The following is a 16,920-nucleotide window of genomic DNA, read 5'->3' as shown; positions in this document are numbered from 1 at the left end:
GGGTTTGGTTTTGATGAAGAAGAAGATCGGGATTCCATTGTTAGCAATAGGAGACCTAGAGGAAGATTTAAAGAAGCTAGGAATCGCAAAGATAACAACTTAGGTGGTATTAAGATGAAGATTTCGTCCTTTCAAGGTAGGTCTGATCCTGAGGCATATCTTGAGTGGGAGAAGAAGATGGAGTTCATGTTTGATTGCCACAATTACTCCAAGACAAAGAAGGTAAAATTAGCCGTGATTGAATTTTCTGAATATGCTATTACTTGGTGGGATTAGCTTGTGATAAATAGGAGGCGGAATAGAGAACAACCAATAGACATATGGGAGGAGATGAAAGTAGTGATGAGAAAGCGATTCGTTCCAAGTTACTACTACCGATAGTTGTACAAAAAGCTACAAGGTCTTAGACAAGGGAGTCAAAGCATAGAGGACTACTACAAGGAGATGGAGATTGCTATGATCCGCGCTAATGTAGAGGAGGATTGGGAGGCTACAATGGCTAGATTTTTGCTTGGCTTAAACCAGGAGATCCATGATAAGGTAAAGATGCAATGTTATGTGGAATTGGAAGATATGATGCATATGACTATTAAAGTGGAATAACAACTCAAGAGAGGGAATGGGACACGTGCAGGCCATAACTCTAGTTCTACCTCTTGGAAATCGAGTCATGCTAAGTCGCTGGACAAGTCACAAACGTCCAAACTCAAGCCCAAGTCCTCGACCACTAGCCACATTCCTCAAGGTAAAACCGAAGCCTCTACCTCTAGGAATCGTGATATTAAATGTTTTAGATGTCAAGGCAGGGGCCACATAGCAAGTCAATGTCCAAACAAGCAAGTCATGGTATTGCAAGCCAATGGTGAAATTGTGACCGATGATGAAGATTCCGACACCGACGACATGCCGCCATTAAAGGATATTTCCGAGGAGGAGTATTTAGCCCCTAGCGCATTGACATTGGTAGCGAGGAGAGCATTGAGTTTGCAAGCAAAAGGAGTTGATGAAATACAGCGGGAGAACATCTTTCACACTAGGTGCTACGTTAAAGACAAGGTATGTAGTGTGATTATTAATGATGGTAGTTGTACTAATGTTGCAAGCACAATTATGGTGGAGAAATTGAGATTGCCCATGGTAAAGCACCCTAGACCGTACAAGTTGCAATGGCTAAATGATAGTGGTGAGATCAGGGTGAACAAGCAAGTGTTAGTTGCATTTCGAATCGGTAAATACGAAGATGAAGTGTTGTGTGATGTAGTACCGATGCAAATGGGACACTTATTGCTAGGGCATCCATGGCAGTTCGATAGGCAAGTGAAGCATGATGGCTTTACGAACAAGCACTTTTTTGTACTTAATCAACGATCAATCACTCTTGTACCATTGACACTACAGCAAGTATACAAGGATCAAGTAAGATTACAAAAGGAGAGTGATCAAAAGAAAGAGAGTGAGCAAAAGAAAAAGAGTGAAAATCAGAGAGAAGCCGAGAAAAATGAGGGAGAAAAAGAAAATCAAAATTTGGCCCTTGAGAGAAAATCAGAGAGAAAACAAAAGAATTTCTATGCAAAAGTGAGTGAGATCAAGCGAGCAATGTTTTCAAATAAGCCGATGATTGTACTTTTGTACAAAGAGGCACTTTTAAACACTAACAAACTTGACCTTACTTTGCCTAATTCTATTGTTTCTCTTTTGCAGGAGTACGAGGATGTCTTCCCCAAGGAAACACCACATGGGTTACCTTCAATCCGAGGGATTGAACATCAAATTGATTTTGTTCCCGGTGCAACCATTCCAAACTGACCAGCTTATAGGAGCAATTCCGAGGAGACAAAGGAGCTTTAACGGCAGGTAAGTGAATTGTTGGAGAAAGGGCACGTGAGGGAGAGCATGAGCCTATGTGCAATTCCGGTCTTACTTGTACCTAAGAAGGATGGGACGTGGACAATGTGCGTTGATTGCCAAGCCATCAACAACATAACGGTAAAGTATCGTCATCCTATCCCACGCTTATATGATATGTTAGATGAGCTGCATGGTTCTTGCATATTTTCTAAGATTGATTTAAAAAGTGGTTATCATTAAATTAGGATAAAAGAAGGAGATGAATGGAAAACCGCCTTTAAAACAAAATATGGTTTGTATGAATGGTTAGTTATGCCTTTTGGTTTGACTAATGCTCCAAGCACCTTTATGAGACTTATGAACCATGTTTTGCGTGTATTTATAGGTAGATTTGTTGTTGTCTATTTTGATGATATATTTATTTATAGCAAAAACATAGACGATCATGTAGTACATTTGAAATACGTTTTAGATGTGCTAAGGAAAGAAAGGTTGTTTGCTAATTTAAAGAAGTGCACTTTTTTCACCGATAAGCTTGTATTTTTGGGATTTGTTGTTAGTGCACAAGGTATATAGGTTGATGAAGAGAAGGTACGTGCAATCCAAGATTAGCCGAGTCCCACAAGTGTAGGTAATGTTCGTAGTTTTCATGGACTTGCTAGTTTCTACCGGCGATTCGTGAAGGATTTTAGTAGCTTAGCCGCACCGCTTACCGAAGTGATCAAGAAGAATGTTGGATTTTGGTGGGAAGAAGAACAAGAGAAGGCATTTCAATTAATCATAGAGAAGCTAACTAACGCACTTTTGTTGTCTTTGCCCAACTTTTCTAAAACGTTTGAAATTGAATGTGATGCTTCAGGTATTGGTATAGGAGCCATTCTTATGCAAGAAGGATGATCAATTGCTTACTTCAGCGAGAAACTCAGCCAGGCAGCCTTAAACTACCCAATTTATGACAAGGAGTTGTATGTATTGGTTCGGGTTTTAAAGACGTGGCAGCACTACTTATGGCCTAAGGAGTTCGTGATTCACACTGATCATGAGTCCTTGAAACACTTGAAGGGCCAACACAAGCTAAACAAAAGGCATGCGCGATGGGTGGAGTTCATAGAGACGTTTCCATATGTCATTCGGTACAAGCAAGGTAAGGAGAATGTAGTCGCCGATGAACTTTTTCGCAGGTATGCCTTACTCTCCACACTTGATGCAAAATTGCTTGGTTTTGAACACATTAAAGAATTATATGCTGAAGACCATGAATTTTGTGAGGAATATCGAGCTTGTGAGAAAATCGTCTCTGGTAAGTTCTTTAAGCTTGATGGATTCCTATTTCGAGAAAATAAGCTATGCGTGCCTAATTGTTCTATAAGGGAGTTATTAGTGCAGGAATCACATGGTGGGGGATTAATGGGACATTTTGGAGTTGCAAAGACTTTAGCTATTTTGCAGGAACACTTCTATTGACCTCACATGAAACGAGATGTCAAACGGATTTGTGGTAGATGTGTCACATGTAGGCAAGCTAAATCCAAAGTGCAGCCTAACGGTTTGTATACGCCTTTACAAATTCCTAGTAAGCCTTGGATTGATATTTCAATGGATTTTGTGTTAGGATTGCCTAGGACTAAATGTGGAAGAGATTCAATTTTTGTGGTCGTGGATAGATTTTCTAAAATGGCACATTTTATTCCATGTCACAAAACGGATGACGCTTCACATGCTGCTGATTTGTTCTTTAGAGAGATTGTGAGATTACATGGCATGCCTAGGACAATTGTTTCGGATAGAGATGTTAAGTTCTTGAGCTATTTTTGGAAGATTTTGTGGTGTAAGCTAGGTACTAAGCTATTGTTTTCCACTACTTGTCATCCACAAACTGATGGTCAAACTGAAGTAGTAAATAGGACTTTGTCTACTCTATTGAGGGCAATCATTAGAAAGAACATCAAAACATAGGAAGAATGTTTACCACATGTTGAGTTTGCATATAATAGAGTTGTTCATTCTGCTACCAAATTTTCGCCATTTGAAATTGTGTATGGGTTTAATCCTTTAACTCCATTGGATTTATCTCCTTTACCTTTGACGGAGCACGTTAATTTAGATGGTAAAAAGAAAGTTGACTTTGTGAAGCAGATTAATGAGAAAGCAAGACTCAACATTGAGCGAAGAATGGAGCAATATGCCATACGAGCCAACAAGGGACGTCGCAAACTGATTTTTGAACCCGAAGATTGGGTTTGGCTGCATATGAGAAAAGAAAGATTCCTAGTGAAAAGATGTTCCAAATTGCTCCCAAGAGGAGATGGTCCCCTCCAAGTCCTCGAGCGTATCAATGAGAATGCTTACAAGCTAGATTTACCTGGTAAGTACGATCTAAGTGCCACTTTTAATGTTATTGATTTGAGTCCTTTTGATGTAGGTGATGATTTGAGGGCAAATCCTTTTCAAGAGGAAGGGAATGATGGAGATCAAGGCATTGCTTTGAAGGATCTCGTTCAAGTACCAATTGGGCTGGTTACGAGAGTACAAGCAAAGAAGTTCAAGGATGTACTTAACGGACTCATCCAAGAGTTATGGGCTCAAGCAAATTCGTGGAGGCCCATTGAGCATGATCAACGTGGGTAACAAAAAATCGTTACCTTGATTCAAGTTCTAGAAGGATCCGGTCAAGGCTAAGAATTTGCATGAAATATTTTGGGTCTATGTAAAAAACGTTATTTTAGGTTTAAGTGATTTATTTTCTTGTTTTTAGGTGCATTTAATACTTTTTAGGTCAAACTTTATTCCTAATATGGTTAGGTATCAATTAGGAGTTATTTTAGAATATATTTTCCTGTCTGTCAAGTTTTAAGGAACCCTTAAATAGTCATCTAAGTCTGTAAACGTTTTTAAGATATTATTGATAAAACTTGTGAGGTTTATTCTCTTTGGTTCTTTGAAGAACTACTCGAACTTATCGAGAATTCCCGTGGCATTCATCTTGACTTATAAAATGGAGCTTTCACCACCGTTTGTGGCGTCTTCCTTATACCGAGGTTCTTGTTTGTCATAAACAACGGGTCGAGGTCTTCCATTTGAATCTGTTCATAGAACGATCTTGGGTTCCCTTTCGTTGTTGGGTCTCGTTATTCTTAACGGTGTTCACATTATCGGCATTCCAGAATCTAGAAGGAAAGAACGGCATGCCATCAAAGGCAGCCTCCCAGAGCGTTCCCCGAAGAAAGGACGAGTACAGTAGGACGCACACGGGAGTATCATGTAGGAGCAGGTCAAGGAAAAACTGTCATCTCGACATTTAATGCGCCTAACTAACGTCCTGGCCGTATTAATTAGGAAAGGACTCCTGAACAGTGCGGCTTTGGTTGCCGCAACTCACAGAGGGTTTGGGAAGGTGGCTGATGGGACGAGCACTCGAGTAATGACCTGCACAATCAACAGATGGAGGGTCAAGATCGACTGGAAAGAAGTATATAATGAGAGAGACCTTCCAAGAATGGGAGATCGCGGAAAAAGTACAGGAAGAGAGAAAAAGGAGAAAACTGTAACAGTCTGCATGGTCTTGAAAACCGCTGTAACCTGGTACTGAAAGTAGAAGAAGAAGAATACCAAGCTCCTCGGACGAAATACCCGGGGACAACATTTCATGTCGGAACCCATTTCCTTATTGGTCTGTCCGCATTTAACCGTGCTTAGCGATTGTGGTTCAGACTAACACCTAGTTCTTAAGCCCATTCTCTAATAATTCATTGTATTGGGCCAGTTGGGCTTGAGACCTCTCGTCCAATAGAAGAAGCGCTCAAACCCGCTCCCTACATTTACAATAAGAGATTTTTATTTTTTTTTATTTTTTTATGGATTTTATTTTAAAAAATAAAAATAAAATTTAGTTGAGCTATAGAACCCACTTTTTATTTTTAAGCAAAAAGCATAAGTAAACTTTTGCATTGCTATTAATACAACTAGTGTGTGTTTGGGAACAGATTTTAAGATTTTTTTATTTTTATTTTTTATAGCTTTTATGTGCATTTTTTTTTGGCAAAAATGGAAAACTGACCCTCTATCTTTTAGTGTTTTTCATTTGAGTCTTCTAACTTTCAATTTTGTTATTTTAGTTATCTAACTTTCAATTGTTGTCAATTTAGTACTCCGTTAAACTCCAATTATGTCTTGCTGTTAATTGAGCCAAAATGACGTTGTTTTGGCTCTTTTTTTTTTTTTTTTTTTTTTTATAATAAATTTCGGAATTAAAAAAAAAACCTGAGGTTAAATTCCAATGGCTTACTCTTTTGTGGAATCTTGAACATCCTCAACAACATTCAATTCATCACCACCACAAGGAGTAATTGATTCCTTCCTTGGCGACACACAATCTCTGATTTTGGCTTCTTTATCCGACGGTTTCAGATCCTCCTCCTCCATTATCACTGTTATTGCAACATCCACCTCTTGCTATGATTCCAATGACACACTCTTTTGGTGAAGAACTTTCAGTCTTTTCAAGTTGTTCGCTTTCGATTTCACTGTTCTCAACCGTACCCGAACTTTTCTCACCCTCCATTTTCCTCTTCTTTGTACCTACAATCACAAAACGATGAGGTGTTAGGGAGATTTAGATTTTTACAGGAGCGAGCTTTTCTTGGGAAAGAGACGCCGATCATTTCATCGGCGACTTTCTAGTGCCTTGAGGATCTCGCCGGTCGGCGGTGGTTGTTGTCGACAATGACGACGGTGGAGTATCCTTCATCTTCTTCGTCTCCAACACTCTCTTCCGTGCTTTCCTCTCTTGCTCCGTAACTTCATTGCCTCTTGCAACTCCACCTGACCTTCCTCTGCAACAAAAAGAAATGAAATTCACATACATACACACAAACACGTACATAAATTCGTAGCAATCTCGTATAAAGTACATACTAGGTGAGTCTCGGAGACTATTGCTTCTGTGACGTCGTCTTGGAGACTATTGACCCTTAGTTTGTTTGTTGGTTTTTTTTTTTCTTTTAAATTCTGAAATTTATTAAAAAAAAAAAAAAGCCAAAACGACGTTGTTTTGGCTCAATTAACGGCAAGATATAACTAAAGTTTAACGGAATATCAAATTGACAACAATTGAAAGTTAGATGACTGAAATGACAAAACTAAAAGTTAGATGACTGAAATAAAAAATAAAAAAAAAAACTGAAAGTTAGAGGGTCAGTTTTGCATTTTTGCTTTTTTTTTTTTAAAACCTCACCTTTTTTTTTTCCCTCACTTTTTTCAAAATACAAATATATTTTAGTATATTTTCAGTAAAAGTTAAATAAGTTGTTCCCAACTTAGAGTTGATAATGCTTTAGTAGGGAAGAATGCAACAATAATACGACCATAAAAAACCTACACCTTTTAATTTTTTCAAGATATCTAGATTTCAAATCTTTCCTCTCTTGTTTTAACTATCAAATTACCAAATTCCATAAAATTAAGACACATGTTTTTGATACACGTCTTGTATATATAAACTATAATTGCTTGTAGTTTTATATATATATATATATATATATATATATTTCTAGAAACAAACACACACACACAAGGGAAAGGGAAAGGTAAAGAGGTTTAACACAAAGACACTATAACTCCACTCGAAAGTCATGGTAACTTTTAAAAGAGAGTGAGACATGTTATATTACACATAGGCTTGTCCATGGGTCGATTTGGGTTGGGTTTGTGCCCAACCCGATCACTTCGGGTCTCCTATACCTGGACCCACCTAAGGAAGCGATTTGGGTGGTCGGATGTTATTGGTTTTCGATCGAGTCTCGGTCAGTTTTGGACTGTGCAAAATGTTATCGAATTTTGCAGAAATCAGCTGAATTTTGCAGAAATCAGCTAAATTTTGTCGAAATCTACTGGTTTTTGCCAGATCTGATCGGATCTCGAAGAGATCTTGGCGAATCTCAACAAGATTAGGCCGGATCTTGAAGAGATCAGGTGAGATCTCGATGTGGCAGATCTCGACAAATTAGACAAAACCAGACTAACTAACCACTCCAATTGGCGGAGAACAGCAATTTTTGGTGTGTTTTTCGGTTAGGTCGGTTGAAAATTAGTTTTCCATGCTCAAACCCATCAACTAACCCGCTAGTCTCGAGTTTTGGGGGTGGAGACCTGTCGCCAACCATCGTCAATGTTGGGTCACTTGGTTCTCAAGCTGGATAGGCTGGGTTGGGCAGGTTGGTCGGGTACCAGGTTTGGTTAGACACCCCTAATTACATATAATATACTCTCTTAAGTAATGTAAGACAATTATCTATTCTTTTAGTTATAGTTATAACTTATACTTTCTTACAACACGCACTTAGTGTGCGTGAAAATGCTAGTCTTCATTAATTCCTAACTTGGCTTGTATAAATCATTATTAAAGCCTCATTAAGACCCAATAAATTTCGCCTTTATTTTTCCCAGATTGTTGAATTCTCCTTTAGCTGCCGTATTCCCATATATTCCTTTAGCTCACATTATGACCCAAGAAATTGCTTTTGCCTCTGCTCATTTTTTTCCTTCTTATAACAAGGGGAAAAAGGTGATTTAATTTTTTAAGCCTGAGTTCTTTATGTGGGGAAGTATTGGGCAATACCATTGAGCCAAAAATTTCTTGGTGCCTGTACTATCTCTACTTTATAAATTGGAATCTTCTGAGTCCAACATCTTGCTGTTAGGCTAATACTGAGCTCAATAATCTATTTGATCAAGAATATAGGAATGTAAAAAGAAAAAAAAAAGAAAAAAAAAAAAGAATCGAACCTCCAATTACATCAAAACCATACACGATCAGTTGGATTAGTGACTGAAAAAAAAGGGGTGCTTCTTGGTTACATGATCAGCCTATTGGTGCTGCTCATCACGGCTTATTGTGAAGAATCAGAACTTTTTTTTGTTGTTGCTAATTTGTGAAGAACAGAATTATAGAAGAAATTATGGCAACTAATAATGCACGAGTTGTTACTAGGCTTTGAAGCCTTTTTAATATAAAAAACAATAATAATAACAAATGAGCTATTTTGTTTAAAAAAAAAAAAAAAACCAGATACACAAGCATTAAGCTGCAAACACATCCAGATTATAATCAACAACAAAGAAACATAATAATCAGCTCACACTAGAACCTAAATAAAAGGAAAATAATCCTCTCTGGTTCATAGAAAATGAAAATGAAAATCTTAATCGTGAAATTGACTCTCAATTTCTATTGAAATGGAGAAGATCTTGTTCCACAACAAATACTAGCACCAATAAAAAAGAAAAAAAGAAAAAAAAGAAACAGTCAGATGCAAAAGGTTACAGAGCACCCAATTTGAAACAGAATTTGGAACATTTTGACTAAAGAAACCATCAATATCTAACATCCTACATATATACTTGCATGCTCAATTTTAAAATTTGATCTAATCTAGCCATGCCATTATGGATCCTAACATTACAATCAATCCACAGGTGGTAGATCTAACACAGCTGCCCAAGCTATCTTACAGACAGTTTGCTATAAAAACTTTTCCTTTTAATCTTTAAGCTTTGGTCCTAGGCTTTGGTTTAAGCAAGCATCTTTATTAATGTATCATTTGTCTCGATACAACATAATTCTTCTACTTTTCGAAATTGAATTGTTTAAAAAAATTGTTCATAAAGTTCTACTTTGAGAAAGTGTGGTTTCAAAACGGAATGCCAAACATGCATAAATTAGGGGAAAATCACATTATTAAGAAAGTAGAAACAATTTTGTCGATGACAAAAATGAAAAACGACATGCCGTATAGCCTTTTCATCCGACACAAAAAGAGTACACGCCCTCAGCTTATGATATCCAAATTCGCGCCAGAAGGTAGTGTGCGCAATGCGCACCGTCTTCTCTACCTATATATATGTTCAGAAAGCCACTCTCCCACTCTCATTTTCCAAATCCGTTTCTCTCTCTCTCTGAAAACCTATTTTGCTCTGTGATTTCAATTTCGATTTGTGAGCCATGACCGACGGTCACCTCTTCAACAATATCTCTCTCGGCGGCCGTGGAGGCACTGTAAGCTTTCTCTCTCTCTCTTAGTGCGTTTCGTTTTGCTCTGCGATTTCCATTTCTTCGCTATGAGTTTTTGTTCTTCGATTTACTTTTTCTTTCTCAACGCTATTTCGTAACCCTAAAGTAGTTTCCATGTACAACGTAACTCTCTGTGGTTGGGTGCGTTTGGTTGCGCCGTTAGTGGGAGGTGTAGAAGATTAGGGATTTTGACATTTTGTGACTGTTTGGCCGCTAATCGCGAAACCCTAATTGATTTTGTTTTTTTCTTTGTTCTACTATTTTTTATTTCTTAGTTTGGTTCTGAAAAATTTTGGCTTTGGAGTTTGATCTGTTATGTTAGTTGGGTGACTTCGTGAGGAAAATGGTGCGTTTTATAAACCTTAATTTGTGACTTTAGAGCCCTAATTTCGCTGCATTTTCTTAAAGTTTTCAAATATGGTACGTTTGGTTGCAGTGATAGTGGGAGGAGTTGAGATGATTTATTAGGGATTTGGTGACTGTGGGTGCTAAAAATGGTCTTTTTGAAACCCTAATTGATTGTGTTTTTAGTAATTTTTTTTTTTCGTTTGATTATGAGAATTTGGGCTTTGGTTTGTTAAGTTTGCTTGGTTACTCGTGAGGAAAATGATGCATTTTGCAAACCCTAGTTTACTGACTGTGGGACCCTAATTTCACTGCTTTTGATAATTTTTTTGAATTGCATACCTGGAAGTTCTAGATAAGCTGTTTGGTTAGTGAGAAATTGCAGGAGAAAAAGTGAACTTTGTAATGCTGCTATTGGAACTTACTTGTGTCTTCAATTAGGAACCCTAATTCATTTTATATCTTTTCTCCCAATTTTATGTATATATTGTTTTGAGCTGTTTAATTGCTAAATACTTTTGGGGGTAGAAATGACTCTCAAAATCTTTTTCACATGATTCACATCATGTAAACTTTTTAGTAATTGCCAAAGGTTTTTGAGATTGGTAAATTTGATTATTAAGTAAAGTTAGGAAATTTTTAGAATGCTTCCCAGAAGGAAAAAAGAAAATATAAAGGCTTGGAAAGCTTCTAAGTGTGCCCTCTTGATAATGCTATTAAAACTTTATTTTATTGCATTTTTTTAGACTTAATTACTCTAGCCCAAACGATGTTATGCTTTACTGAAATCAAATCTTGACATATTCATAATGATTTCATGTTGTCATATGTTGAATGCAGAATCCAGGGCAGCTGAAGGTATTTTCAGGAGGCATTTTATGGAAGAAACAAGGAGGTGGTAAGGCAGTTGAGGTGGATAAAGCTGACATCATGGGGGTGACATGGATGAAGGTCCCAAGGTCAAATCAACTTGGTGTTCGGATCAAAGACGGGTTATACTATAAGTTTACCGGATTTCGAGACCAGGTTAATATTCTCTCTCTCTCTCTCTCTCTCTCTCTCTCTCTTAACTATTTTAGTGAATGCTATAAAAGAAATGCACTTTAGCTTGTGTTAACAAGCTGAGCTGTTGGTTTCTTGTTCCATGCATCTGTTGTGTGTCAATGTCTTTTTTGAATGATAATAATATGGAAATATCTCTAATCATGCATAAATGCCCAAAACAAGCTTATCCTTATGTTGCTCTTTTATTCTCGTGCTGTAGGATGTCACAAATTTGACCAATTTCTTCCAAAACGCTTGTGGCATAACACCGGAGGAGAAACAACTTTCTGTCAGTGGACGGAATTGGGGAGAAGTTTATTTAAATGGTCAGTTACTCTTTTCTACTCACTTTTTTTCTGAATGTTATATATTAAATCATCTTGTGTTATGCTACCCTTGATCTGGCTTGTGGGAATGTTCTTTGGTTGGTGTAGATTCTCTCTCTCTCTCTCTGTCTGTGTGTTTATTTTGGGTAAGTGATAAATTCAGATGGCACTACCATAGCTTATAGAAATTTCCTTTTTTTTTTTTTTTTTTTTGGGAATTCTATTGTTTTTCAAGAAAATTACAATGTCATTTACATGAAATCTTGTGAACCATCCTTGAAGTGACCATTATTTGGTGTTTTTCCTTTGTAAACTTCCCATTCCTTTTTTTTTTTTTTTCTTTTCCCCACTCTTAAATAAATTTACTTATCAAAAAATAATTTGGAGTTTCTTGCTTGTCAAATTAGAATTTTGTGATGTCTCCAACTTATGCTAAAGTATTTTAGAAACCTTCTCATACATGCAATCTTGTGGTCTCCTCAGCTTTAATTGTTATTTCTTATTATCCTCTCTGCAATATCATGAGAGTTTTTTTTTTTTTGGTTAAAATACTATTTTGGTCCCTAAACTTTACCAAAAGTTTGTTTTTCATCCTTAAACTATTATTTACAAGGTTTAGGGATGAAAAAAATAACTTTTTAAAGTTTAAGAACGAAAAACAAAATTTTGTTAAAGTTTAGGGACCAAAATAGTATTTTACCCTTTTTTTTCTCTATCTAGAACTTACCAGTGTTATAGAAAGTAGAGTTTTTTTATTTTTTTTAAAATTGTTACAAGTATGTTGATTATCTTTCATATATGATTTTTGCTGCTACTAGGCTAGTAGTAGTAGGCTGCCCTGATTGTATAATTTCATCCCTTCTCTATTGCTTTTTTCAGGGAATATGCTGACTTTTTTGGTTGGTTCAAAGCAAGCCTTTGAGGTATCTCTAGCAGATGTCTCACAAACTCAGCTTCAAGGGAAAAATGATGTAATCTTAGAGTTCCATGTGGATGATACAACTGGAGCTAATGAGGTCTGTGGGGGTGTATTTAAGCTTATGTTTATTGAATGACTGCAAAGTACTCACTAATTGGATGTTTATGAACACATAGTTATTTTCAGAACTGGATGTTTATGAACACATAGTTACTTTCAGAACTGCTATATTTAAATTTAGGCTTTAGTTGCGGCCCCTAAAAAAATGCTTTACTTGGTATATGACTTCTCTATTTTTGAGAAGGTACTTAGTATAAGATTATCCTAGATGGCAACAAATATTTTAATTTTAGATTGCTTGTTTGAGATTAATGTTATTGCTTTCTGATTGTTTTTATGTTATTATCACAGAAAGATTCATTGATGGAGATAAGTTTTCATATACCTAATTCTAACACCCAATTTGTTGGTGATGAGAATCGTCCTCCTGCTCAGGTTGGTTTCTTCTTGCTATGTGGTAAAATTGTGTGATTTACTTATTGTGATTGTCACTGATGTCTTTTCCATCAACTGTGTTAGGTTTTCCGTGACAAAATTATGTCAATGGCAGATGTTGGTGCTGGAGGTGAAGAAGCTGTGGTTACCTTTGAGGGTATTGCTATCCTCACGCCAAGGTAGGTGTTGTGGGATGCTGAGAACTTTATATGTTCCCTTCATGTATGGCTAACATAAATTTTTACTTTTTGCAGGGGGCGATACAATGTTGAACTTCATCTCTCATTCTTACGTCTCCAAGGACAAGCTAATGATTTCAAAATTCAGTACAGCAGTGTTGTTCGGCTGTTTTTACTTCCTAAGGTTTTCTTCTTGGGGCTGATATATAAGGGTGCTGATTAAAATGGTCAATTTATGTATATTCATATCATGTGTATAGATTGTTATATGTGTATTCGTATCATGCAATTTATAATTGCCTTTGATCAATTGATCAGTTCTGGTTTCTGTAATACCGATCAAAATTTATATGGCCTTGTTCTGTACATTTATGCAGTCAAATCAGCCACATACATTCGTTGTTGTTACTCTTGATCCACCAATCCGTAAAGGGCAAACTTTGTACCCACATATTGTTTTGCAGGTATTTTGTTGGTTTCAGTGTATCACTATAGGATCCTATTATTGCCATGTTCTCATATCTTCATTCTTGCACAGTTTGAAACTGACTTTGTAGTTCATAGCGACCTGACAATGAGCGAAGATCTTTTGAACACCAAATACAAGGAAAAGCTAGAACCTTCATATAAGGTAATATATTTCATTTGTTTGTTTGTTTCTGTTTTCTTATTCTTTTTATTAGCTCTTAATTGCTAGACTTTAGAGTTGCATATAAGTTTTAGAGACCTGAGCTTGCTAGATTCACATTTAAGTTCTTTGATGGCTTGATTTGAACAAACAGGGGCTCATTCATGAAGTTTTTACAACAATATTGCGTGGCTTGTCTGGTGCCAAAGTTACTAAACCAGGAAAATTCCGTAGTTGTCAAGATGGTTATGCTGTGAAGTCATCATTGAAGGCTGAAGATGGGGTCCTCTATCCACTTGAAAAGAGTTTCTTCTTTCTACCAAAACCTCCTACGCTTATTCTTCATGAAGAGGTACAGTGTTTTAACTTTTGCAGATAAATTATAAATCTGATATAGTGTGATGGACACCACATGGAGATTGACCCATTTTATTTTATTTCTGATTATAGATCGAGTATTTGGAATTTGAGAGGCATGCTGCTGGTGGCTCAAATATGCATTACTTTGATCTTCTTATAAGACTGAAAACTGAGCAAGAACATCTATTTCGGAACATCCAGAGGAATGAATACCATAATCTTTTTGACTTCATCAGGTAATTTAATTTTCTCATCTCATTTCATGGATAGCAATCATCTAGTTGTCTTCAAGTTCTCAACTTTGGGCAATTCATGCAGTGGGAAGGGATTGAAAATTATGAACCTGGGAGATGTCCAAACTGCAGATGGTGTGGCACGTGTTCTTCAGGATGAAGATGATGATGCTGTTGACCCACATCTTGAGCGCATTAAGAATCTAGCTGGTGGAGATGAGAGTGATGAAGAGGTAAAATCTTCCTACTAATACTTTTGGTTTTCTTGTTCCTTTTTTTTGGGGTGGCTGCCATAGACATGCAAAGCATGTAAGAAATTTTGACATTTATGGTATTTTTATAAAATGTGGGATCCTGAAACTTATAGTAAACTGTGTGTGTGTGTGCATGTTTGTCTGCATGCAGTTGAGTAGCTGTTCTGACTGTCTAGTATGTGTTTAGACGTCTTTGCATTTTTTAGCTTTTTCTCATGTATTTTAGCGTTCATGCGATCCAGTTGTTCAGCCCATGTGTTTCAGTGTTTCTTCATGTCTTCTTATCTCTTGTTTCTGTACTTGTCTTTTGGTATGCTTGTGTGCCTGCCACTGCTTTGCTTGTGTATGTCTCTGGGTATGCTTTTTGAGAAGTGTGTTTACATGTGATGACTTTCTGCAGGATGAAGATTTCGTCATTGACAAAGATGATGGAGGTTCTCCAACTGATGATTCTGGGGAGGAGGAATCCGATGCTAGTGAAAGTGGAGATGAGAAAGAGGCAAACCATTTTTATTGTCATTTTTTTTGTTCAGTTTTTAAGAGGATTATGATTAGATTTTATTTGGTTACTCACATTAAATGAATGCCAAATTTCAGAAGCCTGCCAAAAAGGAATCCAGAAAAGAGACATCTTCGAAGGCATCTTCTTCTAAGAAGAAATCTAGAGATGGAGATGAAGATGGTTCAAAGAAGAAGAAACAGAAAAAGAAAAAGGACCCAAATGCACCCAAGAGGGCAATGTCTGGTTTCATGTTCTTCTCACAAATGGAAAGAGAGGTGAGTTGTCTGTCCTACATTTACAGCACTGATTATGTCTTTTGTTGGTATAGTACAAGTTCAAGGGAAAAATGAAATTAGATGGCATGGATGGGTTGGTTATGTGGGCCTGGAGAGGATATTTTAGGTCAGGGCAGATTTTTGTTGATATTTTTTTCAGGGAAAGTCCAAAAAAAAAAAATCCTGGAGTTTTATCCTCGTGACAAGTGAAACCTCATACTTTTAGATGTATCACTTTAAACCCCATACTTTAATTATTGTTCCAAACAAAACCCCACCTATGGTCTCAGGTGTTTCAAAATTTTCAAGTGTTTAGCACAATAGTGAAAGTGTGGGGGTTTGAAGTGGCACATTTGAAAGTATGGATTTTAATATGCAGGACTTCTGTTAATGTTTTATGATAAATTTATTCGTAATGGTTTCGGTTCAGGTTGAGTGCATATGTATCGGTGTATAACATATGGATAACCATCCTGGCTTGAACCGACTCAACCATTACCAAGCCGACTAATGTTCCTACCCATGGTCAGCCAGTTCTATTTTGAGCCAAGTGAAAATGTCTTTGATTGCAATGTGAGAAAATAGAGCAATCTAACAGAGTAATTCTTCTTATATGGGGGTTTACAAATGTCATTTTTTTTTTTTTTGTTGTTAATACATGCAACTAGTAATTGTTGAGTGTTGGTCATGAGTATATTCCTAACCTTAGTCATGTTGACCACAGAATGTAAAGAAAACCAACCCTGGAATTGCGTTTACAGAGGTGGGAAGAGTTCTTGGAGATAAGTGGAAAAAGATGACAGGTAATCATTGCACTTCATCAGGAACTCTGTATGATTTGCCAATTATAGCTTGTATTACTTGGCAGCATCTTAATACTTTCCCATCTGTGCTGAATGTGTGTGCAGTGGAGGAGAAAGAACCATATGAAGCAAAGGCTCAGCAAGATAAAAAACGTTACAAGGATGAAATCAGCGGCTACAAGAACCCACAACCAATGAATATAGATTCAGGAAATGAATCAGATAGCGCATAGATTAGCATAGATAATATTATCCCTCCAGTTTTTGTGCAAGTGTTGTATTGGTCAGCTCAGATTAATACTAGATATTTGTGGGATATTTGACAATGTATCTATGCATGTTCAGTTAGAAGCTATTTTCTCCTATCCTTAACTGATGGGCTAGTTGGTAATGAAAATTCCATATCAGGTTTGGTGCCTGGTTATGACTTCTAAGTACTTTAATGATCCGTTTGGATTGAGGAGAAAGGAGAGGGAGTAGAAAATAGTGAAATTGACCCAAAATTAATTTATTTTTTGCCAATTCTACTTTACTCCCCTCCCTTTCACCTCACCTCCCTCCCTCCCTCCCTCCTCAATCCAAACGGGCTCTAAGGGTGACAATGTTTCACACAGAATTGCGCATTAGTTTTCATTTGAGGC

General features: G+C 36.9%; 1 protein-coding gene across 1 annotated transcript; it reads left to right on the top strand.

The window, feature by feature from the left end:
• The first annotated feature begins 9,739 nt into the window (after positions 1–9,739).
• Positions 9,740–16,697, top strand: LOC126715095 (FACT complex subunit SSRP1). The gene is made up of 16 exons (XM_050415531.1): positions 9,740–9,901; positions 11,102–11,287; positions 11,526–11,631; positions 12,511–12,647; positions 12,962–13,045; positions 13,130–13,224; positions 13,300–13,408; positions 13,602–13,688; positions 13,763–13,855; positions 14,007–14,204; positions 14,303–14,448; positions 14,531–14,678; positions 15,100–15,198; positions 15,297–15,476; positions 16,201–16,279; positions 16,385–16,697. Exons 1-16 carry the CDS (start codon positions 9,848–9,850, stop codon positions 16,510–16,512), a joined length of 1,929 nt encoding a protein of 642 aa, XP_050271488.1. The 5' UTR covers positions 9,740–9,847; the 3' UTR covers positions 16,513–16,697.
• Positions 16,698–16,920: the final 223 nt, after the last annotated feature.

This window comes from Quercus robur, chromosome 2 (assembly GCF_932294415.1).
Source record: "Quercus robur chromosome 2, dhQueRobu3.1, whole genome shotgun sequence".
Lineage (NCBI taxonomy): Eukaryota > Viridiplantae > Streptophyta > Magnoliopsida > Fagales > Fagaceae > Quercus > Quercus robur.
The sequence above is the reverse complement of the archived record's forward strand: the minus strand, read 5'-3'. Positions and strand labels throughout refer to the sequence as shown.